Below are 25001 nucleotides of genomic sequence, written 5' to 3' on the forward strand. Positions count from 1 at the left end.
TGCACATCACACAACCGCTGTCTCAGACTAAGCTTATAAAACACATAGATACCAGACTGCCTGCTCTCAGGGCACTGTTATCCAATTCCTTTATGTCTCAGAGCACTGTATTCATGTTCAAATCAGTCTAAGAAGGCTCATCGACCTAGAAAGCTGTAGTTTTAGCATCTCAGCAGCCCCTGGAAGTGCAAGAGAAGCCTGGAAAAGGGAAGGCTCAGGCGTGACCTACTTGCGGCCTTCCAGTACTCAAAGAGAGCCAACAAGAAAGATGGAGAGGGATTTTTCACAAGGGCATGTAGTGACAGGACAAGAGGGAATGGCCTTAAAGTGAGAGTAGGTTTAGATTAGATATTAGGATATTAGATATTACAAAGAAATTACCGTGAGGGTGATGAGGCACTGGAACAGGTTATCCAGAGAAGTTATGGATGTCCCATCCCTGGAAGGCCAGGTTGGATGGGGCTTTGAGCAAGCTGGTCTAGTGACCAAGACAGGGGGTTTGGAACTAGATGATATTTAAGATTCCTTCCAACCCAAGCCATTCTCAGTTTCTAAGTAGACCACAAAAGCCAGAACCGCCTGTTATACTGCCTGCAGTCTCCCCAGCTGAATCTACTGCAACAGCACTGGGAAAAGAAGGCAAAACTAGATCACTTCTGACCTTCACTCACATCACCAGGAAGTTTTGAAAAAAAGATCCCCAGTTGACATGGAAGAGAAGGGTTTTATCTTCACAAGAAAATCCATGCCTACACATCACTCTCAGGTTCTCAGCTGATTTAAGAAGGAGCACCACAGGCTTGTCCTTGGCAATAACACTTCACTAAAGAATAAGGTTTCTTAAAAAATATTTTATTAGAAAAAACTTTCAACCGAAGTTACTCAATAAACAACTGTACAAAACGTACTTCTTTGGTCAATTTGTGAAAGTTACCTTAATTTCTTCAGCTACCCACACAGGCAAAAGGAATTTTTCTTAAATAAAGCATTTATGCAGACAACAAAGCAAGCTGCTGTTGCTTGGCAATTGCTACGTAATCACCACCTCAGGGGATGTCTGTGACCACGCACGTGACTCACAGGAGAGTTCAGCATTGATCAGAAGAGTGCAGGTGGAAGACCGTTGCCAAAAAGTAAGCGCCAAGAACTTGGTATCTTCCACTGAGAAGAAGAATCTGTGGAATTGTTGCTCTGCAACAAAACCAGAATAATTCTTTAAGTACTAATGATGTAATTCTATGTCTGGCACAGGTATTAAAATAACCAGCAGCAGTACAAGTGTCAGTGTCATGGTGGGTTGCTTTAGTGAAGGGCACTGAAGATAGAACTTGATCAAGCCCCCACCCAATTTTTCCCCGCACCTGTCAAACGAAAGAACTGGTGTTCAGGTTTGGTTTTTCAGGTGGGGAGATTCCCTGTGAGATTGTAATCAAAATATATATTTAATTTGGTGTATCCTTGATGACCAAGAGCTAAAATGAACCCAGCCCAAACATATTTAACTTTTCTAAAATTCATCTGAATAACATTTTTGAAGTTCTGTACTGAGGAAAAATGAAAACAATGTATATAAAATATGAAAGCAAGAACTCTAGATCAAACAGGACTTACTTCACTTTTAACCAGCTGGAGCCATTCATTAAGATAGTTAACAAGAACAAATGCATCAGGAATGTTGTCCCCTTCTGAGCAAAATTTCAGAAGAACTGCCATTTGAATTCCCTTTGAACAGCTGTAACAAAAATGAGCAGGCATTTATATTCCTTTTTTAGATTCAAAACAATATTTATGTATTAAGAGGAACAACAACCTGCATATGGCTTGTTAAAAACAAATCAAAAAAGTAAAAATGTATGCATATATAGACAGATTTTTTTTCCTCCAGACTTCCTTGATTGCGTTTTCACATTTCATGCCCTTTTTCTTAGTCTTGAATTTGTTCTTTAACTTGCAAGGCAGGAATTCTACATCTTGCAAGAGTACTCAGTGCCTCTTTTACATGCAAACTTAGTTTGCATCTTTGTGCTGGTGGGGCATTTATACAGATCCTTTGATAGAATCACTCCTTACTTTTCTGTGTATTTTAAACTAGCAGTTTTGCAGGCTGCATATCACTACATTACTCACAATACTCTCATTTTTTTCATTAATATATTAAGATTGTTATTTTTGATTTTTCCCCCCCTTAAGTCCTGGCAGGTCTTTTCTTTTACATTTGTATACTGTTTCTATACTGAGGTCATTACATAGGTAAGCATGGTATTAGTAACTCTGCTGCTGTTGGATGCAACAGTGTGGACAGATGTCAAAAATAATAATTAAAAGTAAAAGTCAATTTTCCACCTGACACTTACAAAACAAATATCTTTTACAAAACTACACAGTGCCATAGTGAGTATTAATATCCAAAATATAAAAACTCAAGACATGCTTTCAGCACAATTTCTGATGCACATACCTTTTAAGAAAACCCTTTAATCTAATTGTTTGCTGGCCCTGAAATCTTAACTTATTCTTAGTGCTCAGAATTGTTTGTGATTTTGGTTTGTTTTTTTTTTTTTTCAACTGGTGATGGAACCATTTGTCACAGGAAACCATTTTAGTTAAAGTATCACAGGTTCAGGAATTCTGCTATTAAAAAATTATGGTTTATAAAATCAGATACCAGATTAATTGTGAATTTAACTGTAAAGCTGATTCCCTTATATTTTTATCATATTCTAACTTAAATTATGCAGAATTCCCATTTTTTCCCCCCTCCTAATTATGGGCTTGACCTGGAAAAAGTTCTATTTCTATAAAATCCTGTTCTATGAAAAGAGGAACTTTTCCTGTAACACACCAGTTTAAAATATAATTTTACCCAAGTACTAAAAACAAGACTACTGATATCGTTCTGTGCTTATCTTTAGACAACTCACCTCTCAGTAAACAACAGTTTTGTGATGCCACCTCCAGGAATATGCAGAACTTTGTCTGTATCACTTATTCCAGGGTAAGCTGCTACTTTTTCCATTTCTTTCCAGTTTAGCTCCTGCATAAGGCCTCCAACTGCTTTCTCAAGATCAGGTGTAAGTAGGTAGCGCAGTGGTGTCCTAGAAACAAATCAAGAATACATTAAGTCTTTCAAGGAAAGACATTACCAAAGTTGTGGCAGACAGAAGGTGCAAGCATTGAGGACCTCACACTTGCAGAATTCCTCTGACATTCCCTCCCTCCTCAAATCAAAGTTAGAAGGTTAAGTCTGTGGTCTCAAAACAGTACAAACTACTCTCTGCCACAAATAGAACTAAGGTGGTACCCACTTTTTAGGGGCTCAAATAACTGGCAAGTACCAAATACACAAGCGCATACACAGGAGAACTGCTTATGGTTGTTAAAATTATTTACAAATAAAATGTGCTTTTTCTTCCTTCAGATAGGAGGTGATTAATTTCAAGTCTGGGTAAACTTGGACTTCACCACGATATAGTATTTTTAATTAGCTCACACTAGTACATCTGCGATAAGGGAGTTATCCTGTGGTGCTGAGGGAAGTGAGGGGGGTCAAATCACCACAACGTATGACTCAGACCTCATCAAATAACCATCAGTCCCTCTCATTTCATTCCATGTTAGCTGGCCATCCTGCAATTGCATGCAACTACCACTACTTCTGGGACGTGCACAACAGACCTAAACCTCCCTTAAGGCCCTACAGATTTATACAGCCTGAGGATAACAACTGGTCTTTTGCAAAAACGCTAATTTTATTTGTTTTCTGGTAAGTCACCAGTTACGATGCCCTCGATAAGCGAGAAACGCCTGGGTTTTAAATGGGTAATATCTAAAAAAATACATACAGTCTGTTGCTTCCCAACGAATAATAACTGATTACTTCCTATTAAAAAAAAAATAAAATGACAACTTACTGTATTAAAGAAAACCTTCAAAACGCAGAATGAGGATGAAGAGGTAAGAAACTAACCAATACTATAATCAACTGTTAAAAATCTAATTTGTGACCTGTATGTCAGCAGTTGATGCCTGACACTGCTTGCAGCCACAAGAAGTTAGAACTGAGGCTCTGTTGCCTGACAGTGCAGGCCAAGTGCAATTTGCTTACAGCTTGTTATTTGATCAGTAATTCTGACAGTAGTAACTAACAAAGTTCAGAGACCTGCATAAAATAATCCTGTATAACATCAAATTTTAATAGTATACTAAGCATTTCATGGCCTATGTACACAGCCAAGCAAAAGCACTCTGCCAAAAGTACTCAGCAGAGGGAAACATGTCAGTCCAAAAGAACAGAAACATCCATTAGGTCTTTTAAAAACACAGACATACCCCAGGAGTTGCTCATCGTCGCGCTGGTACGCGTGGCTGCTCGACAGAACGACGACTCTGGCACATCTGCTGCCTTTCACCCAAGAAAGCAGGGCTTCACAGAATGGCCTGTACTTGTTCTTTATGCAAAGACACAGGAAAAAAAAAGTGGAAAATGTAATATAAGGTGTTACATTTAACGTTTAGCAGTGATGTAAATTCTTCTTCATATCCACTTAGTCTTCAGTCCCAGATATACTTTTAAAAAGCAGAGCACTGTCCTGGTTGTTCACTTCATCAAAACTACACGAAGAATGACAAAAATTATCATTTAGACCACGTTAACAACATCAGTGCCACCTGTTTTGTGTGCCATTAATACCAATGGAAAAAGCTATAGACTAAGATGGGGTGGCAGGATCACAGAGTATTTTAGCACAATTTCAATGGCTAAAAAACTGCACCACAAAATATTTTTCTGGTATGGTATTCTGCTTATTTTAAATAGTAGCTGCTGTCCAGTTAATGAGTAATTCTAAATTCTTCATTTTTTACACAATGAATGCAGTTTAAATTAATATAAAACGCTATGAAATAATTACTTGGTGTGACACAAAAAAATTAAGCTATTACAAAGAAGACACAAAACCAATAAATGTAAAAAAAAACCCCAACCCAGACAAACCCCAGATAATTTTGTATTTTCAAGACTGTTAATAACTAAGAAGATATTTATACTAAAATCTTTCACCACATACAGGCTGTTGTGGGGCTTGGAAAAACAAAACAAAAGCTCAGCTGTCACTGAATGCAGAAATCAGTAAAATCATATCAACTGCAGAAGGTGTTATAGCATGAAGTAGAAAAATAATTTTGTTAGGTCACTTGAACTGCCTGCCAGCAGAACTATTAAAACCAAATAGTGAAGTAAGAACAATCAATGAACATACTTACCTTTATGAAAGGTGATCTGATCTGCAGGACTACAAGTTTCTTTGAAGGTAGGGAATACACTACAAGAAGAAATAATTAGGTCTTGTTAAGAAGAAACTGAGAAAGAGATCTGGGTTTAGAAATATCAAGATTTATCCAATTTACAAACCTCAGGATAGTAAACCTTTCAGCTATCAATTCACATGGGAAAGTGTGACAATATACACAGTGTTAAGAATACGTATTTTTGTGCAATGTCTTCACTGGTCTTTATTTAACTTGTACTAAACTTAAAGGATTAAATGAAGAAAAATATATGAAGATCTGCCACTGGTAATGACTCAATCGATTTTGCAGCTTTGCAAAGATTGACATATTATCCTTAGATTTCTGTGATTTAAGAGGATAAAAAAAATTAAATACAATGATCAATGTAGGGAAAGAAACTACATATTTGTAGGGGGGAGAGGGAAAAACATTGCATAGGGAAAAAGGCAAATGTAGGTAGGAAGAAAGGAAGGAGAGCAGACAAATATCCTTCTACACCAGAAATTCAGTTTGCATCCAAACAGTTTATTTTAAGTATGTGCAGAGTTGATGTTACTTTGGATTAACACCACAAAAAGTTTTGGCTGCACTGCAATAATGTTGAAATTCAATATTTCTTACTAGTTCCACATGTCAAATTGGTTTTCCAAAATAACAACAGGTACAGTCTCCTCCGTGAAAAGTAAATACGTTCTTACCTGTAGGTTAATGCGGTTGTTATTACTGACCTTAATTTAAGTACATCAGCAAAGTGTAACAATAACAAAAAAAAAGAAAACGTGATGTTCTTGCACCTTAAGCACCTTGTAAATACCTTCAGCATTCAATACCCACCTTCAGCATTTATACTCAGCTCCGTTGAGTTTTCCTCTGCTGTTGCATATGGGTTATTTCCAACCATTGGCACCAGGCAATCAGTGTAGAAGTAACCAACTTTAGTCATGTCAAGTGTGGAAATCACCAGATCTACTGCCAGCTGACCAACATTTCCCACGGACACTGCTGGCTGAAGTAACAGAATTGTACCAAATTACAGTGTGTTTTACAGATGATACAAGGTGCTCTTCAAACAGTGAAAGTTAAAATTGCTTCAATTCTGGTCAAACGTGATTTCTAAAAGCAGCTGCTCATCCTCTGACAAAGGTGACTTATTTCTTAGCAGATTATCAATACAGAATTTGGTCCCTGTCCCACAGAAAAACCCCTGGCCACTTCTGTGAATAATCCTGTCTCGCTATAAACTTAAACATAGGCTTGAAAACTTACTCCCCTCCTTTTTTGGACAGAGAGTACATAAAAGCCACTGAAGAAACTGATGTGAGACTTGCAAACCTCATGTGACACCCAATGGTAACGCTGATGTTATATATTAAACCTCTAAATCTCAGATTGACCCATAGACAAGAGTAGGTAATTTTTCATTTTTTTAAGGATGAAAATGCTAAGGGTTCCCTTGGATTAATTTCACAGGCAGTGCCGTTATCACCAACTGGGGCAGATACTGATGTAATATACTGACCCAATGCAATGGCACACAAAGAGAAATTCAGGAGTTTGTGTCCTCCCGAAGAAACTATTACAGGAAGACAACATTAAAACTTTCAGTTTCTTTCCTCTAATTTATAAGCAAATCTACGAATTGCTGCTGCTGCCCGTCGCGGAGAGACACCGAATTTGATGCTGACAGAAGGTGAAGGAGGACGCGACAGGACTTCGCGTGTCGCTGCACACCGGATGGAATCCAAAGCCCTGTTACTCCTACACGAAGGAAACAGCAGTGATGCATTTCCTGCCGCTTGTCAGCTGACCGGGAATGACTTCCCGCGCAGCCTGCAGAGTCATCCCAGGCTGTGCAGCCCTGGGTGGGAAGCGATGTTACCTTTAACTAACCCAGGAAAGGGAGAGAAATGATGTAGGCAGGAGAAATGATGGGTTTTGCCCCATCGCAGCCTGTGCTGGAGCTCTCGCTTCACAGAGACACGGTCACCTCGGGTACCATTACTTGAGATCGACCTCATCAGGGGATAAAAACACCTCCTATGACAATCCTAATCCCAGTTTTAAATATAGCAGAAATGAGGATTTTTTACATTGGAAACATTTATATATCGTACCTAAATGAAAAAAAAAAACCCACAACCTTTTATTGCAGTGGCAACCCACGGGTGCTACAAATCTTGCAAAATCACATAGGGCATATTAATTTTTAGCGCAGTGGCATATAGCTATTGCTCTAAAATTGTATATAGCTATCGCAGCTCGGCACGTAACATCTTGACAGGAGCTAAAACCCGGGGTTCTGCGGAGGGAGAAGCTGACGGAAACGGAAGGGACCGCGTCAATCTCTGCTGGAGACAGCCCTGGGAAGGCGCCCTCCAAACCCTCCTTTGTTCGGCACAACACCCCACAGATGACACACACCGCTTGCCCAGAGCCTTCTCCGCTTACCCCGCAGCCAAGTACCCAGGGATGAGCCCCGGGCAGGGCAGGGAGAGACCCGAGCCCCTCCTGTCTCGCCTCACAGGAGTGGAGCCCTCAGCGCCGGGACCTGGGGCAGCCACCCCTCAAACCCATCGAGGGCGGGGGCGGAGCAGAAACGCGACTCACCATGAGCAGAGTGAAGCCTTTAAAGTCGGAGGCGGCGGGACCCCCGCCGCGGTCGCAAGGAACGAACATGCCGGCCGGGAAGAGCGGAGGGAAGGAAGGAAGCGGGGCCCGCACGCCGTGCCCGCGTGTCCCCACCAGGGGGCGGTGGCGGCGCTGCCCGCGCCCCTCGGAAGGCGGTTGGCGCTGCTTACCCTGCCGGCTCCGCCATGTCGCTGCCGCCGGAGAAAGCCTCGGAGCTGAAGCAGATCATCCACCAGCAGCTGCTCAAGGTGGGGCTGGCTCTGCGGTGCGGCGCCGGAGAGGCTTCCCTTGTGCCCCGGGGGGCCGTGCCGGCTCCCGAGCGGGCGGCGCGGAGCCCCGCGCTGTCACCCGCCCTGTGTGGCGGCAGCGCCCGCTGAGGCGGCGGCGGGACGCGCTCGCTTTGTTTTCCCAACTTCGGACTCTGCAGGTGGTTTCCAGGCACCGTTATGTCATTTTCTTGTTGTTTTTTTCGAGCGAGGGTCTTGACGGGGAAATAAATGCCGATGCTGTAGCTTATCTATCGCTTGTTGGTAGAGTGGTGAATTTGCTCACCTGTCGTGCGGCAGAACGGGGTACTTGGAGCGAGTCCAGAGAAGGGCCGCCAGGTTGATTAGAAGGATGGAGTAACTCTCCTGTGAGGAAAGATTAAGAGAATTCGGATTGTTCAGCCTGGAGAAGAGAAGGCTCAGGGGAGACCTTATAGTAGCCTCCCAGGACCTGAAGGGAGCCTACAAAAAAGATGGAGAGGGACTATTTACAAGGGTATGTAGTGACAGGACAGGAGAAGGGATAATAGATTCAAACTGAAAGAAAGTGTCTGTAGATTAGGTATTAGGAAGAAACTCTGCACCGTGAGGGTAGATGAGGCACTGGAACAGGTTTCCCAGAGAAGTCGTGGATGCCCCATCCCTGGAAGTGTTTAAGGCCGGTTCAGTGGGGCTCTAAGCAATCTGGTGTCCCTGTCCGTGGCAGGGGGGAATTAGAAGTAGACGATCTTTAAGGTCCCTTCCAACCCAAGTCATTCTGTGACTGTATTTCAGGTCGCAGCAGCTGTGTCCTTAACATCCTTCCTGTGTGAGAGACAGGTTTATAGATCCATGTAAGTTACACAGCTCAGATGTAGGGCAGACGTTCTCAGACTTCCCTTTGAGTGTAGGGGAAGCGTGCAAGGGAGATTTACTACTTTCGTACCTTACCTGCAAGTATATAGAAGTGTATTTTTTGCCCTCAAAAAATAAGAAGGTATTATACTAAGATTGAATTATGAGGGAGATGAGAAATTGGAACAACGACCATTTTATAATGGATGGATTTGCAGATCATTTTGTGAGGAAGGAAGTTCAATGCAAAGGATGCTGTCAAAGAGAAGTGAAAATGCTCAGGTTGGTATGCTTGTGATTTTTTTCACCTGAAGGGCTGTTTTTGTAACACAGTGGTTCATTTGGTTAGTTCTGAAAAGAACAATATTTTGGTGTAGTTTTTCTCTGTTCCCAGGAGAATTCTTACAGACTTAACTGTTAAGTCGTAGCCACTACCATGTAAAGAGCTTGTATTTGTAACATACAGTGTGTTTTCTTTCAGATGGATGTCCATGGGAGGATACGAGAAGTTCTAGCTGAGACTATACGTGAAGAGCTCGCACCTGAGCATCAGCAGCTATCCACAGAAGATCTGATAAAAGCCTTAAGACAACGAGGAATCATTGATGATGTTATGAAGGAACTTAAATTTGTAACTGTGAGTAGCTTTTGAAGAGTGAAAGTATTTTTGCTTATTCCTCTTACTGACGTAGTGGAAATCTGCGACTTCTGAAGGTTTTTAATGGCTTTACTGCTTTGTGACGTAATAGTAGCAGGAAAGCTTAATGCATATGCTGAAATTGGTTTAATGATAATACTGCATTGAAAATATTTGTTCAGCTTCGTTATACCTCAAGTACTAGAAGGGAGCATACTTAAGGAATGGCATTCAGCTGAAATGGGGGATTCTTTAATTTTTAGAAGACTGTGGTAAGAGCACTGTTGCATCCCTTGACTCCTTAAAAAGTCTTAATTGTGATTCCAGGATGTGAATGAAAAGGAGAGGACTTCAGCTCCAAAACCATCAACACATTTTGTTGACAGAGAACCACCAGTTCTGAAAAAAAGTATGTTTCTTGTTTATTTAAATGTTTGGATCATAGTTTTGAGAGGAATTTGAAGTCTGTGATTTTTGCACTCTGAATTAGTAATCCAATATGAACTGGCATAAAGGTGGATGTTTGCCCTGCTTATTCACAGGAAGTAAATTCATGTAAGCAGCAGCAATCAGTGTTGCATTAAATGTGACTTTTTCATTATTTAATTTATTTTATGTTAAGATAACTTCAATACATTTTAAAAACATTGTCTCCTCAGCACTTGTTTCAAGAAAGTTTCTTTTGTTTCCTGGTCTCCTGTTAGTTACCCGATACTTAACAATTTAAGCTTTCTGAGATCTGTTTGTAGTCTCTTCATTTTTATCGCTACGCTTTACAGCAAACATTGACCCAACACGAAGGTATCTTTACCTTCAGGTTTTGGGTGGAAAGGCTTTTCTGGAACATCTTCAGGAACCAGATCCTCTGCCTGGCCAAATCTGTTCCACCTTCACTCTGTGTTTGCATTTTCGAAACCAACGCTTCCGTTCTAAACCTGTACCCTGTGCCTGCGAGCCAGATTTTCATGATGGCTTCTTACTTGAAGTACACAAGGAAAACCTAGGTAAGGAATATTATGAGTTTAAAGCTGATGCTGTTGGGTTTTTTTCTGACTTAAGAGTTATTGTGTTTGATGTTATTTAGTGGATTTTCTTCCTGTTTTTTATTGTGTTTTTCTAAGGAAACTGATTGTTGTATTGGGTTGTGCCACTTGTAGATCTTTCTCTGCTCTTGCCTCTTTTCCTTCTCTTCTGCTCTATAATAACTTGAATTTGACCAACTTTATCCAGTGAGGTGATAGTGTCACAGATGTAAGAGATACTAAGGTGGCTGTGGTTTTTGTGAACTTTGTGCTGAAGAGTGAAGAAGAAAAATATAAGTTTGTTGACACATGGAAGGAAAAGCTTCAGTGTGAGTTCAATTTGCCTACCAGCTGGCAGACGCCTGCAAAAGAGTCAGCCATCCACAGCCTGTATTATTGTTCTTCTGTTGGTACCCAGGGAACATGAAATGAGCTAAGTAGGTTGTGAAAAGATTTCTGGATGTTTTCTGAATCCTGTAGAACTGTACGGTGCCTTATGGAATATCATGGAACAGAGAGAAAGCCAGAGTTATTGCAGTTGAGCTTGGAGAAGACAGTAAATTCAACGAAAATCAGATTTAGTTAATTCTGCTGCTCACGGAGCAGTTCATATCACAGAGTCAAGCTTAACTAGAGAGCAAGTTTTTCCTAAATACTAATATTTATTAAGTTGACGTGACACTCCAACTTAAAGAATATTTTTCAGTTGCTTTTACTTAAAGGTGCTTTAATAGTCTTTATTTTCTTAAATGCTAATTCTGCTTTAATTTTTTTGTGTAGCTGAACTGGTACATTGGAATACTCAACTACAAGAACCTTTTTATCTCCTCTGTAAATTAACTGTGATCTTTCTGTATTTCTGTCCTAAGCTTGGTTTGGTTTTAAGATGGGATCGTTGCTTACGTGTCTGGACTCAAGATTTTTCTTTATATTCATTGCATAAATTGCATTTTATTGCCTTTTTTTTTAATTTTGAGGATTTAATTTGGGATTATAATATTTTTGCGATCTTCTTTTGGTTTAATAATGGCAGGTGATGGAAGTAAAATGGTGGATGCAACTACTATGTTATCTATATGTGATCCAGTGCATATGGTTCTGATCAAAACAGACACATTTGGTGAGACCACACTGGTAGCATCCTATTTCTTGGAGTGGCGATCTGTCTTGGCTGCAGAGAACGGCATAACAAATATTGCTGTTGAACTCCTGGGTGTAGGTAAGGGTAAATAATAAACACGATCACTGAAAATCTTGGGTACTGAGCTTGGTTGTAAGCTTAAAGCAGTATTTTTTATCTGGTTCAATTTCAGTTTAATTCGTAAGTATGACTATATAGTATCTTTAGAAAATGTCTAGAAAATTTAATAGTCAGGGTTTTTTGTTACCACGCTGCTAAAAATGAATATTCCAGATCCTGTGTAATGTTGGTCCCAATGTCTTGGAACTCGCACTGCTTATTATCTGCACAATCTAGATAAGGTTTCAGAAACAAACCAGCCAAACAAAAAAGCAGCAGTTCATCTTCAGAAATATGTATCTGACTGGTGCACTGCAGAGTAAAATCTAGCTTGTGTGCCTTTCATAGAAAACTAGCAAGTTCTAGAGAAAGGGATCTCTGCTCTGATCCCATTTATTCCTGTTGCTGAAAGCATGTTTTCTGATGGAAGGGTTGAATGGCTTTGATAAGGTGCTTAGCAGTTAATATACATCTGTATTTTTGTGTATCACGTGTCCCCACTCCCCTTTTCAGGAGTTCCAACCTAAGTTTTTAGGATATTATGATTTAGTGCATAAAGAGTAGATCTTCCGTCACTTCCTAAGGGGTAGCTGTCCCATAGTTTACTAACAGCTACTGAGTCATTTGTCTACTCTTTATCCTACTTTTTCTTCCTCTTAGGTAGTTGAGCAGTTCTTGATAGTTTCAAAAGAGATTGAATTATACCTTAAAAATATTCTGAAGATTGGATATGCTATCTAAATTATTCCTGATTGTTATCGCTATTCCCTGCATTCTTTTTAGAGAGCATTTGATTTGGTGCAGTGTTTTATCCAGCCTATACAAATCTAGTAAGTTTATTTCCTACTATGTTCGTTAGCTTCTTCTATGAGGAAAGGCTGAGAGAATTGGGATTGTTCAACCTGGAGGAGGAGAAGGCTTGGGGGACCTATAGTGGCTTTCCAGTACCTGAAGGGAGCCTACAAGAAAGTTGGAGAGAGACTTTTTAGAAGAGCATGGAGTGACAGGGAAAGGGGAAATGGATTCAAACTGAGAGTGGCTTTAGATTAGATATTAGGAAAAAATTCTTTACTATGAGGCTGCTGAAGCACTGGAACAGGTTGCCCAGAGAAGCTGTGGATGCCCCATCCCTGGAAGTGTTCAAGGCCAGGTTGGATGGAGCTTCAAGCAACCTGGTCTAGTGGAAGGTGTCCCTACCCACAGCAGGGGAGTTGGAACTGGATCATCTTCCTTCCAACCCAGGTTCTTCCTTCCAACCCAGGCCATTCTGTGATATTTTTTTTATAATGATTTGGAAATGCATAGCACATAATGGAGCAAGTTAAATCTGTTTCTTATTAGCATTTTTTGAAGTAGTAAAGCATCAATGCAGCAAATCCAGTGCTTTTTCTCCTCTTCTAAAGTCTTGTCATTGTACAAAATGCATCAAGAACATCAAAGCATGCTACCATTTCGGATGAATAGATAAACTGTTATGTGAGGCTTCTACTGCTTGTATTGCCTATAATCCCATCTGTAATCCATTTTGTAATGCTTCTGATTGTTCATGTAATTCTAAATTTTCAGCATTAGGCAAGAACATTAAGTTTGGGGGGATTTCTGGTTCATTTGTTTGTTGTTTTGGGGAGGTTTTTTTATGTTGAATAATCTCTTGGTATGACAGTTGGGGTCCTTTATAATGAACTGTATCTTGGGAAAGATGAATTTGACTTATTTCCAGCTACTTAAATTTGAGCTGCCTGTGTAATCAGTAGGAATAGGTATGTTAACAGTGTGTGTTACTCTCCAATTTGATTTTAGATGCCTGTTCTAAACATTTCTAGAACACCATTTGTGTCATACATCCCAGTACTGGCTGCAAATAGGGCCTTAGATAATTATCTTGGATATATACATCTGTGCTTTTTTTTGTCAGATTATGCTCTCATACAGCCTCATTTGAGTTTGAAATTTAAATAAAGATTCTCATTTTGCCCATATTGAAAGAAGTTTAATCACTTTTTGTGATTATATGTCTAACATTTATTTTAGTTGTTTGCCCCTGCCTGGCTGAAATAATCTAAGTAAATTGAATATGAGAGAACTGATGAAAATTTATTTTTTGGTTCAAAGGTACAGAATCAAGCGTTTCTGTTGGTGTTTTAAACATCAGACTGGAAATGTATCCACAGCTAAATAAGACGCTGTCTTCAGAAATAACAAGTACTCAAGTAAGTAAGTTCTGGGAGGGCTAACTTATTCTTTTTTGGGGGAGGAGGGGGGAAACTCAGTATAGAATTATAGATGCTGAATGCTGTTGATTTTTTTATTATTTGATACTTTTGTTCCCTGTTAAATTTAAATATAATTACTTTTTTAAAACTACTTTGTCTATACTGAACATTATTCAAAATATTACTGTCGTAGTTTTTCTAATTACTTGTATCAAAACTAAGGAGAAAAAATAAAGATGCAATATACCTAATTTTCTTCAGGTAGTATGTTTCTCACTCCCTTTCCCATGTGAAACAATAATTTCAAGTCAGCTATTCTGCTTGGAAAACCCATAAATGTTGGTCTGAAGGTGCATGCAGATATTCTTCTGCACAACAAAATCTGAGCAATCCCTCTGTACATCACTTGAGATGAACACTACTTCAGTCAAGCTTAATATAAGAACCTACAAACAAGAAATGTAACTTAAGGTTTTTCTGAATTGGATTTCCATTTAAAAATATGCAGAATTTGCATGCCGCACTTAAAATATTAAGCTTTATTTTACATATGCCAGAGGTAGTGTTAATGTACTTATTGATTATGGATTGGGGATTTTTTTCCTGTTTGGAATTAGTATGTGTAGGTTTGGTTTTGTTTTTCTTACCTGCAGTTCACTTTGGAACGTCAGAAAACAGCAGAAAAAGAACGTTTATTTCTTGTATATGCTAAGCAATGGTGGAGAGAATACCTGCAGATTAGGCCTACACACAATGCAAGGCTAGTAAAGATTTTTGCACAGGTTTGTAAATTTTACAAATAGACCACTCCTTTCTGTAAGTTATCTTTTTTTATTTTATTTTGAGCTTTACGTGTATGCAGAATCTGAATAGATTTATGATATGGTTACATTCACTACAGAACTACATGTGGTGTGTCGAAAAATTGAGTTTGTAAGGATTGAACTTCTGTTTGTGTACTGAAGCTCAGTAGCATGATGCAGACAGAAGGGTTGCTCCAACTACCTCTAATGTATGAGTGAAAAAGCCTGTTTAGTCTTTTCTTTGAATGCTCACAAATAGTAGAAAGTTGAGTGATCTGTGCAAACTATTTCAGATAAATTTTATTCCAGATGAAACAGTTATAAGAAATAGACTTACTAGATGTATTTGAACAGATCTACACAATATCTGAGCTCTGTGTGATCTGTAAAGCAATCTGTCTGGTTAATGTCACACAATAGCTACAGTCAAAATTATTGCAGTCTAATAAATTACTGTGAGAGTTGCTCCTTGGCAGTTATCCCTTAGTATAGGGAGTGGTATGATCCTTGTGTGGTAGCCATGTTCCTAGCAGAGTTAATGCACTGTTAACTTCTTATCTCAGAGTAGTGTCTTGAAGCAATCTGTGCCTCCTCTTTCCCTTCAGTGAAGCAACAACTTCTGTTCTGGCTGTACTGGGAGTGTTCAGTAGTGATGTGAACTTCCAAATCCAAGCCAGCAGATGTGCTCCCACTCGGTCACTCTCTCACTCCACCCCATGGGATGGAGGAGAGAATAAAAAGGGCAAAAGCAAGCAAAAATTCATAAAGGTGGTTTAATAATTGAAGGAAAGAAAGGAAGAATAGGAAAACAGTAAGACAGTCACTCACCACCTCCCACGAGCAGGCTGATGCCCTGCTAGTCTCCAAGCAGGGGCAAGTTTAGAAAAAGTCTGTTCCCCATCCCCCCAGTTTTATTGCTGAACATGGCATTATATGGCAAGGGGTATCCCTTTGGTCAGTTCAGGTCAGCTGTCCTGGCTGTGTCCCCTCCCAGCTTTTTGTCCACCCTGAACCTACAACTGTGTGGTGGCAGAATGAGAAACAGAGAAGGCCATGACGCTGTGCAAGCACTGCTCAGCAGCAGCTAAAACACTGCTGTGTTGCCAGCGCTGTTTCTGTCACAAATCTAAAACACAGCACCACTGGGGCTGCTATGAAGAAAACTAACTCCCTTCCAAACAGACACAATACAAAGGCTTAAGGGTTTCAGGGCAGGGTATAAAGAGAAACAAATCTGTAATTAAAAGGATGAAAACTAGGCTCTTGCTAGTTCAGTACCTATAGAGAGCTCATCTTGAGTCTCTCACTGGCTATAGGAAATCTTAGTAAAACTGCCCTTGATGACCTTTCTCATTTCTGAGAAAATTAGAATTGTTTGATAACTTAGTTATCATTCAGTTTCATATGAGTAATGCAGAAACAGGCCTTATATATGAAACTGTATTAAAAAATGAATCCTGCTGGGGGGAGGGGTTATTGCTTTCAAGCTGTGAAATAATTTTTAACAGGATTCCAGTCAACTTCAAATAAATGCTGCTTTTCTTCCACCAGCTTGCTGGAAAAGCATTACAAAACCTTAACAGGTTTTGTGACTACAGTAAAAATATGAGACCTTAATTTCCTGAAGCTGCAGAGATTTAAAAGGCTTTGATCCCTTTCTAAAATAGATGAGCATAAAAGTACCAATTTAGCTCAGTGAGGAATAGAAGAGTTCTATACTTCTTGAAATGGTTTTAGTAGTTGATAATCATAGTATTTGCCTGCAGCATGTAATAAAACAAAGCTTTTTCAAGTCATCTTATTTTTTCATTTTTCCAAGGAGTTAGAAGTTCTTAGTATTATTGCTAATATTAGTTACTTCATTGTGAGTAGTTTTTATTGCTTGTTATTATGACAAGAGGTAGGGAATTCAAATTCAGAAGCAAATAGACACCTTTTAAACTCTAGAATCAGCCGCTGAGTCTTTAATGCTTTTTGAGGGAGTTTGTTTGCTGTGGGATTTGGTGTGTGGGGAGTTTTGTTTTGGCTTGGTTTTGTGTTTGATGACAGTGTGGAAATTGATAGTGGGTGGAGCACAAACAGTTCCTCACATTTAAGAAGATAAATTACAGCCTGTGCTGTTCCTTATGTTCAGACGTTTAGTCCAGAATGCCCTACGAGTGACAGAGCCAGCAGAAAAATCTAACTATTAGTGTCTCTAAATAAGTTGCCTTATTGGTCCTGTGTCTTAATTCTGGAAGTATTTTTGTGACTTGCTGGTACTTGAGTGATAGTTATTCCAGGGATAGTATATCCCATAGCATAAAAAAAATACAACCTAAGTTAGGATGAATACTTTGCCCTACTTGAGTGACTGGCCAATAACCCCATTTTACATGTGTTCAGGATGAAAACGGAGTGAACCGCCCGGTGTGTTCCTTTGTCAGACCACTGCGAGCGGGCCGGTTGCTGGACACGCCTCGGCAGGCAGCACGTTTTGTCAGTGTCCTGGGTTACGAGAGAGCTCCCGTCATCGGAGGGGGGGGTGGCAAGCAAGAGCAGTGGTGCACCCTCCTCGCTTTTTTATGCAGAAACAAGGTATGTGAACGTGCTCCTTGTGTGACACAGCAGAGCAGGTATCATATTCAAAATGAAGTCAGTAATTTGAAACAGGCGAGAAATTCATGGATTAAATAAAATTTGGAGGATTCTGTTACAGTAATTTAAGTTCTTTTTAAAGACAGATATTAAATAGTAGACAAGAAGGCTTTGGCACAGACTTCCTTTACTGCTGTAAAGGGGTCCATTTGTCAATACATCTCTGGCAGTGAGTTTGGTTTTCTTCAATTGCATTTCTAAGAACACATATAATTATTCGGTGAATTCCTGCTAGCATGGAGGACTAATGTGCAGAATTCACTGAATTCTTGACTAATCCAGGAAGAGTAGGAAAAGTCTCTTTTGCTGGTTGTGGTTTGTTTTTTGGTTTTTTTTTTTGTGAGATGGGCTAAAATATACTGACAGCATTTACGTTCCATTTTTTGCAAAACAGGAGTTTTCACTTAATGTTTCAGCCTAGTTCTTGATCTGATACTTATTATATTTATTACATATAACTGTAATAAATGAAACTAATTGTTACTCATTCTGGGTTACAGTTCTTCTGCTGTATAAAAGTAACAGTGATCGTTTTTAATACCTCTTTGAGGTGGTCAGTGCTTTTCATTGCAATGGAGATACTTCTACCTTCAAAAATAATGTCACTGATGTGTTTGTATTAAAAAGATGTGTTCATGGAAGCAAGAACTGTGTCACAGATTTTAGACCTGTCTCCCAAGACCACAGAACAGGCATTGGCTGTTGTCCCTCAATATCATATGATGCATAAGTACCATATAAAGGCAGCACTGGCTACCCAGTGGCTTTCAGATGGAGATGACAATGGGGAATTCAAGTTTGAGGCACGGAGACAGGTGTTACTTCAAGACAGAGGTAGAAAGCTGTATAGAAAATAACTGAATTTAGCTCCTGAGACACAGGCTGGTCCACTATTACTTTTCTTGTGAAAAGTGGTACGGCATTACTAAAATAGCACAGGTTTGTTATGGACTTGTTCAAACCTATTTTTCTGCATATTTCCCTTGTACACTGTGATAGTGGAAGATACACCCAAGAACTCTGAATTTTACATTTTCAATATTGTGAATAGTTACTTGGCTAAAGAGCCTTACTCTTCTACTTCTGAATGCTGTGCTTTGTGTTATGAAGCCTCCATTGCATAAGCAATTTTTGTTCTTCCTTTACAGCTAACATTTGTGAAAAAATTAAGAGACAAAGAATATTAGACATTACATTTGGAAATTGTTTTCTGAGAATTATCAGTGGTAGTAATGTGTTTATGAGATGCTTTTCTGACTGAAGGGAAAAGCAACTACACGTGACTTCCAGCTGGTTTACAGTTAGATCTGTGGGGAACCTTGTTTTACCTTTGTTTCATTTGTCAACTTTGACAGCACATTCAAGGTGGTGAAATAACAGTAGAATTGCATGTTATTAAGTGAGTAAATTTCCTAACTGTGTGAAAATATTTTGTAATTTCTAGTCTTGCCTCGGGTATTTGCCTGATATACATTTTTACATTTAATTAGAACATCAGTTTTGTCGTCACGTGTTGATAGATTCTCACTTTGGGTTACTTGAAGGTGTCTTTATAGTTGTAGGAAATGTTTCCCAGTATTAATCATACACTATATTTGAATAAACTATATAAATAGTCTATCATTACAAGATACATTTTTAACTGATTTATTCTGAAACTAAACTTTAGAAAGCTAAAACTTGTCAAGTTTAAACTGTAAAATCCTGCCTTCTGACACATGCTTTAGATAAACAGAAGAGAAACATGACTTGTTCAACTATTGCTAGAGAAATATCACCACTTTCTTTCTTTAAGGTTTTATCCCTGCTTGATACTCAAAACAACTTGTTAATATTTACCGTCTAGGGTGACTGCGAAGATCATTCTAACCTTCTGTGCAGTCTTCTTCTTGGGTTTGGGTTGGAAGCCTTTGTGTGTGTTGGAACAAAAGCAAAAGGAGTCCCTCACACTTGGGTAATGACTTGTGGAACTGATGGAACAATTACTTTTTGGGAGAGCTTAACAGGACATAGGTGAGTAAAAGGAAAATAAGAAAAGTGAACAATGTAATTGAGGTTTGCATGGGCTATTTTTGTCGTTGCTTTTTTCTTTTTTTTAATCTTTATACCCTGTCGTGTAATACAGGTGACCTTTGTCTTTGACTCTTTTTCCTGTGTACTGCTTTTCTTGGGAAAAAATAACTGGTTCAGTGTGAGGGGAAATATTTCAACAGTTTGTAATATGGTTTTCAGTGGCTTTAAAACTGTATGCTAACCATTCTGTGTCTTATGGCAGCTGAAAGCCATCGATGCTATCGCTGCCATTATTTATAAAGGAGATGAAATCTGACATGATTGTTTAGGAACCCTTGTTTTTCTCCTGATTTCATCAGTGAAATCAATGGTACATTACTTTTTTTCCCCCTGCAGAAATCTCTTTAAGTTCTCTGAGATTTTTCTCTTGCTTAGTCATTTGAGAAGAGCACGCATAGTTCTTTGGTATTCTAAAGCTTCTAGGACAGTGCTGAAAACAAGCAATTCTGTTTTGCCACTGTTTGTGTATCCTATGATTAGCATTTGAAGATGTATTTCTCCAAATATGGTGACTAGTGGGGAAACTGTATGTTGTTATAGCTGCAAAATTTAGTTACTGTTGAGAATCTGCTGGATTAATCAGCTTATTTTTTCTAGATTTAAAGAATAAAAATTATTTATTTTTTCATTGTATATTATACCTCCAAAATGTGGATAATTACTTTTCTGTAAACGAATTAATGCCATCTTTGGAGAAAAAAAGAAATGTGGCTTGTATTTTTAAAGGAGAAGTGGCTATATCTGTCCCATCTTAATATTTTTACCTTGCCTTGAAATAAGATGTATTAATAAGAAATTGAATCTTTTTGATTAGGTACATCCACAGACCTATCAACCCTGATGACCCACCGCTAGTCGAACAACCCAAGCCACTGTATCCTTATCGCACAGTAGGTTGTGTCTTCAACCACCAGAATTTCTTTGGGAATTGTCAGCCCTCTGACGCTGTGGACGTCTGTGTGTTTGACCTGCACGATGAATCCAAATGGAAACCCATGAGTGGAGAAGCCATAAAATCCGTATGCCCTCCTGGAGCAACGTCTTCAGTTCCCCCTTTTCCTCCTCTGTGTGCTTCTGCGATAGATGCTGCAGTAACAAGCAACGAGGTGGAATTGCAGCTGAGAATACTGGTCTCTGAACACAGAAAGGTAAGAAAGATTGTCATTGATCTGTCACAGTAATAAAGGTCCACGTGTTAACTGTGTACTTGTTGTGGATAGCCGTTTCTTAGTTCACATACTCGTATCTTTGCAATGTGTTTTCCATCAGCTTTTGCAGAAATGTGGTATGTGAAAAGTGAAACAAATGAAGAAAGTGTTTGGAAAGATTGTACTGAGCTGGTTTAGACATCATACTTATTATTTGCAGCGGTGATTTGTAGCCTCACGTGTGGGCTACAAACTATCTTTGAGTGGTCTGTAAAAGCACCAGGAAAATCTAATGTGTTTGTTAGTGGGCTTTGCCTATCCAGCAAAAATGTTTGTGGTCCCTTGATAAAAGCAGACTTTCAGCTTACTCTAATTGCCTTACAAAATTGGAGATATTTCTGGAAGTTAATTTCATCCTTTACCAGGACTTTTACAAGGTGTGGTGTGCCAGAAGCAACTCTTTTCTGTGCTGGATGTGAAGGCATTGATATTTTAAGTCTGTTAGCTTATGTCTGGTTTTAGTGGGGTTTTTGCATTGTTTTTGTTTTTCTCCCCACACAATGCTCAACCTTTGGGGTGGCAAGCAATTATCAGAGTATTGAGTCTCATGCGGTGTTGAATACATACATGGATGGTAAATTTTTCTACTTCTTGGCATTTGTGGGCTGGTAGGAAGAAGGTGCATGTACATGCCTTTGTGTTTTGGGGAGCTGTTGTGCACTGTTTTTTCAGAAAGGGTTTTCCATGAGAGACATTAAAAAAAAGTGAGTTGAATTGTAGTTGATCTTTTCCATATTTTTGCTGTGTATTTATGCATTTCTTCTTACATTTCATTCAGAGATACTGTAGCTGAAGCATCTAGCTTCAACTCTGCTGGCCTGAAGTTTTAGTCTAGTAGTCTAACTTCATTCCTTGCTAAATGTATGATACTTTGTTGGTCATGTTTGATTCTTCCGCTTGGTGTGTGAGTCAGTCTACAAATCGTACTGCTTCATGGGTTCACTGCTGTTAACTACCAATTAAAGATTCTTGTATTTATTTGAATCTACTCAGTAGGCAAGCTTAGGCATATCCTAATGTTCCTTCTGCACAGTCGTCATCATTCTGTGACTTGCCTCACAGGATCTTGGCCTTTCTACTGTTTGGGATGACCAGCTCTCCTATGTGTTGTCACCAGCATTAGCAGCCTATGAGCTTGAACGCACAACAGGTGTTTCTGCAGGAAATGAAGAGTTTCAAGATGCCATAAGAAGAGCAGTACCCGATGGTCACACGTTCAAAGGGTTTCCTATCCATTTTGTACACAGAAATGGCAGGAGAGCATTTGCTACGTGTCTTCGGTGAGTTTAAATGTAAAGATTTTTTTTAATAATGAAATTTAAAGAAAGTTAATTTCCTTAGGTTTGAGCTGTAAGAAGAGTTGTATGGTATGTGTAGTGGCTACAGAGCTTTTAGGTTACATTGGTGAGTTCACTGATGATAGACTTCTTGTGGATTAAATTACAGAATGAGAAGTTAATTTAATTTCTTGGTACTTGTTAAAAATGACAGTGGTGGTGTTGTTTTCCTCCAAGGCAACAGCCCCTGCACTATAGAATAATAATATTATTTGTAATGATAGGCTCATGAAACTCATTGTTACTTAAGTGTTAGTCATATTGGAAAAAAATTGCACTATGTAATTGAAAGCTTTAATAATATCTTACTCTTGTTTTTTTTTTCATCATACAGGTCTCCTTTTTGTGAAGAAATAATCTGTTGTAGGGGAGACCAAGTGCGACTTGCAGTTCGTGTACGAGTGTTTACATACCCTGAATCTGCATGTGCTGTTTGGATCATGTTTGCTTGTAAATACCGCTCTGTCCTTTGAAAAAACCCGAAATTATTCATACCTTTTCAGATCTGCAAAATAATGCATGTGGGTATAAAGTTTTGCAATTGAAAACTAGTATTGTCTTTTATATAAATGCCACTGATTTTGAATACCACAGTGTGTGTATTGAAGGGGATTGTGTACACAGTAATGATTGTATTTATAAAGAAAATTTATTATTCTTTGCAATAAAAGTTACTTTTCATAATTATAGGAAAGTGGGTCAATTTACTAAAATGTGTGCATAAAATTCTGGCTTCTCTTTTGCAGTTCTGAATTGGTGTGAGAGTTCATTTAGAAATAAATCTGGTTTACCTCAGCAGAGTAAGCAACTCCATTCTTCCTCTCCTTTCCCTGTAGTCTCCACGGTATACTTTGAGAGTGACTGAGATCCAGTAATACTGACATTTAAGCATATGTCCTTTCTACAACAAAAATTTATTTGCGCTACTGTTGGACACAGCAGTAACTTCTACATTCAGCTTCTGAGAACAGTTCGGTCAGACACAGGTAATCTTGTTAATCTATGAATTTAGTAATTTATGGTTTTGTTTTTTAAAATATATATTAAGACTTGGATACCTGAACATGTGATGGGTTAGATGAAGTGGTGCCTTTTTTCTGATGTTAGCTGAGGAAGTTTCTGAGATAGAAGTTGTAGCCAGGCCATTTTGCTTGGCAACCATTTGTGTTTTTGTCTAGTTCTGACACTCAGATCTGAACTTAATTACCCATTTGTGGTTTTGTCTGTGTTAAACCTGTGGATGATGATTTTGCTGAGTATCTTTTAGTCTTCATGCTTTGCAAAATGGTAAGCAGTTGGACTTACTGAACATCTCTATATCGTGCCTCTCAGATTTTTCACCATGTGGACTCCAGGAGACAGCCATGAGGCTGGAAGATCTGAAACTGTTTGGTTTCTTCTGTAGAAGCCATTCTGTGTCTGTGATAGCCCATAACCACCTCCTTTCATTCTACTTGTGTAAGAGAGAGACAACTCTTTCTGCTGGTGCTGGAGCAAAAAGAATTAACTAATTCTAGAGAAGCTTGTAGCACCTACAGCAGGAGTGGATGTTGGCATTTTGTGTGTACATTTAATCATCAGTGTGGTAGTGTGACACCATTTTTGTTTTGTTTTATTTTTCAAGAAGTGTAGCACTGGGGTTTTAACTTGGAGTTTTAGTAGTACATTATGTACTTACTGGCCCTGCTGCTAATTTTTCAAATCTGTTTTTGTGTTATCTTTCTTTTTATACCTTCAGAATGTATTCGTTTGCCTGTTACACAGCATACAGGATTTTTTTTCATTGTATCCAATGTTACATGAAAGGCTGGATCCTATTACATGGTGAATATCACTAAATTTAACAGCGTTATTTAAGTACTAGTTGTATCTTATATACAGCGCTGTATTTTACACACGCGTATGTCACTGCAGGAGGGAAAAAGCTGCGGCGTTTAGAAGAGCTGGAAGTGAAAGGGGATCGAGGAGCGGTAAGCGAAATGGGAGAGCAGCTGACTGGCTGGAGCCGGGCGCTATCCCGACTGTGCGACAGGGGGCACTGCTCCGCGCTGTCCCGTCACACCCTCCAGTCTCTTGTGGAGCGGGTGCGAACATCTGAGGGGGAAAATGCTAAAGAGAAAACCACTGCGTGTTCGGTGTGAGTGTTAGGTTATTTAGTCTGGTTTTCTCCTCGTTTACCTGGGGAGAACCTTGGCACGAAGGGCTGTGCCCTTCTGGTGCCCAGGTGTGTTTAGGGGCAGGGACGTCAGTTCCCAGCTGCTTGGAAGACGATTCCCCTTGTTGTTCCCTTTCCAGACTGATGGTTCAACTGCTGCCAGCCTTGCTGCTGCCGAGAATGGAGCTTTCCCGGAGGAAGTGTTTACGTTGAGAGGGCAGGCCCTGGGACTCAAAGTAGTCCACTCTCCTGCTGCGAAAGCAGGGTCTGGCTGATACGTTTCGCCGTGTCCGTGATGATGTGGGTTGGTGTCAGTGTTTGACAGTTGGGGTTGCGGGGGAGTTGTTCGTTTCTGCGGGGGTTGTTACCAACACCCGGCGCAGAAAGAGCGGCCCGAGGGTTATGGGATAACACCACACTGCTGTCCGTGTCTCGGGCAGGGGAGGAAGCCCACCGTCTGGCCAGGAGATCCGAGCCCTGCTTGCCGTGGGAGCCCTGAGGGTGAATCCCGCCTTGTCCTTCCCCGCCGTAGCGGCCGGGGCCGGCAGGGGGCGCTGCGGCGCCGGGCGGCGGCGGGGGCGGGCGGGGACGGGACGCCATTGCGTTGCTATGAGCTGTCGCTCCCCCTGCGGCGGCGGCGGGCGGACCGGGCGCTGATT

General features: G+C 39.8%; 2 protein-coding genes across 5 annotated transcripts; one reads left to right on the forward strand and one right to left on the reverse strand.

The window, feature by feature from the left end:
* Window positions 1–836: 836 nt before the first annotated feature.
* Window positions 837–8039, reverse strand: PSMG2 (proteasome assembly chaperone 2). The gene is made up of 7 exons (XM_051774019.1): window positions 7897–8039; window positions 6124–6295; window positions 5263–5321; window positions 4330–4448; window positions 2922–3095; window positions 1612–1732; window positions 837–1191 (listed from the first exon to the last, which is right to left on the reverse strand). The coding sequence occupies exons 1-7, from the start codon at window positions 7963–7965 to the stop codon at window positions 1099–1101; spliced, it is 807 nt and encodes a 268-aa protein (XP_051629979.1). The 5' UTR covers window positions 7966–8039; the 3' UTR covers window positions 837–1098.
* Window positions 8040–8057: 18 nt separating this feature from the next.
* Window positions 8058–22909, forward strand: CEP76 (centrosomal protein 76). 4 transcript variants are annotated; one of them, XM_051773557.1, is made up of 12 exons: window positions 8058–8165; window positions 9499–9654; window positions 9982–10063; window positions 10434–10658; window positions 11710–11895; window positions 14029–14126; window positions 14783–14911; window positions 17318–17509; window positions 19416–19582; window positions 20457–20790; window positions 21913–22130; window positions 22522–22909. In XM_051773557.1, the coding sequence occupies exons 1-12, from the start codon at window positions 8103–8105 to the stop codon at window positions 22658–22660; spliced, it is 1989 nt and encodes a 662-aa protein (XP_051629517.1). In that variant the 5' UTR covers window positions 8058–8102; the 3' UTR covers window positions 22661–22909. The 4 variants fall into 4 exon arrangements, with proteins under 4 accessions (XP_051629517.1, XP_051629509.1, XP_051629493.1 ...); XM_051773533.1 differs by lacking the exon at window positions 8058–8165 and adding an exon at window positions 8497–8679 and having other exon boundaries at window positions 22522–22873; XM_051773540.1 differs by lacking the exon at window positions 8058–8165 and adding an exon at window positions 8780–9016 and having other exon boundaries at window positions 22522–22873.
* Window positions 22910–25001: the final 2092 nt, after the last annotated feature.

The sequence above is a fragment of the Manacus candei genome, unplaced genomic scaffold, assembly GCF_025592945.1.
Source record: "Manacus candei isolate 608988 ecotype Guabito, Panama unplaced genomic scaffold, ASM2559294v1 h1tg000008l, whole genome shotgun sequence".
In the NCBI taxonomy this organism is placed as follows: Eukaryota; Metazoa; Chordata; class Aves; order Passeriformes; family Pipridae; genus Manacus; species Manacus candei.

Excerpts from the sequence above, each read along its gene's own strand:
- PSMG2 (XM_051774019.1), bottom strand. The coding sequence starts at position 7,965 with ATGTTCGTTCCTTGCGACCGCGGCGGGGGTCCCGCCGCCTCCGACTTT. Across the intron at positions 1,733-2,921 it reads AAACTGTTGTTTACTGAGAG|CTGTTCAAAGGGAATTCAAA; the intron begins GTGAGTTGTCTA and ends TTTTTGTTACAG. Across the intron at positions 1,192-1,611 it reads TCCAGCTGGTTAAAAGTGAA|AGCAACAATTCCACAGATTC; the intron begins GTAAGTCCTGTT and ends GTTTTGTTGCAG.
- CEP76 (XM_051773557.1), top strand. The coding sequence starts at position 8,103 with ATGTCGCTGCCGCCGGAGAAAGCCTCGGAGCTGAAGCAGATCATCCAC. Across the intron at positions 14,912-17,317 it reads TAGTAAAGATTTTTGCACAG|GATGAAAACGGAGTGAACCG; the intron begins GTTTGTAAATTT and ends ACATGTGTTCAG. Across the intron at positions 19,583-20,456 it reads GAGAGCTTAACAGGACATAG|GTACATCCACAGACCTATCA; the intron begins GTGAGTAAAAGG and ends CTTTTTGATTAG.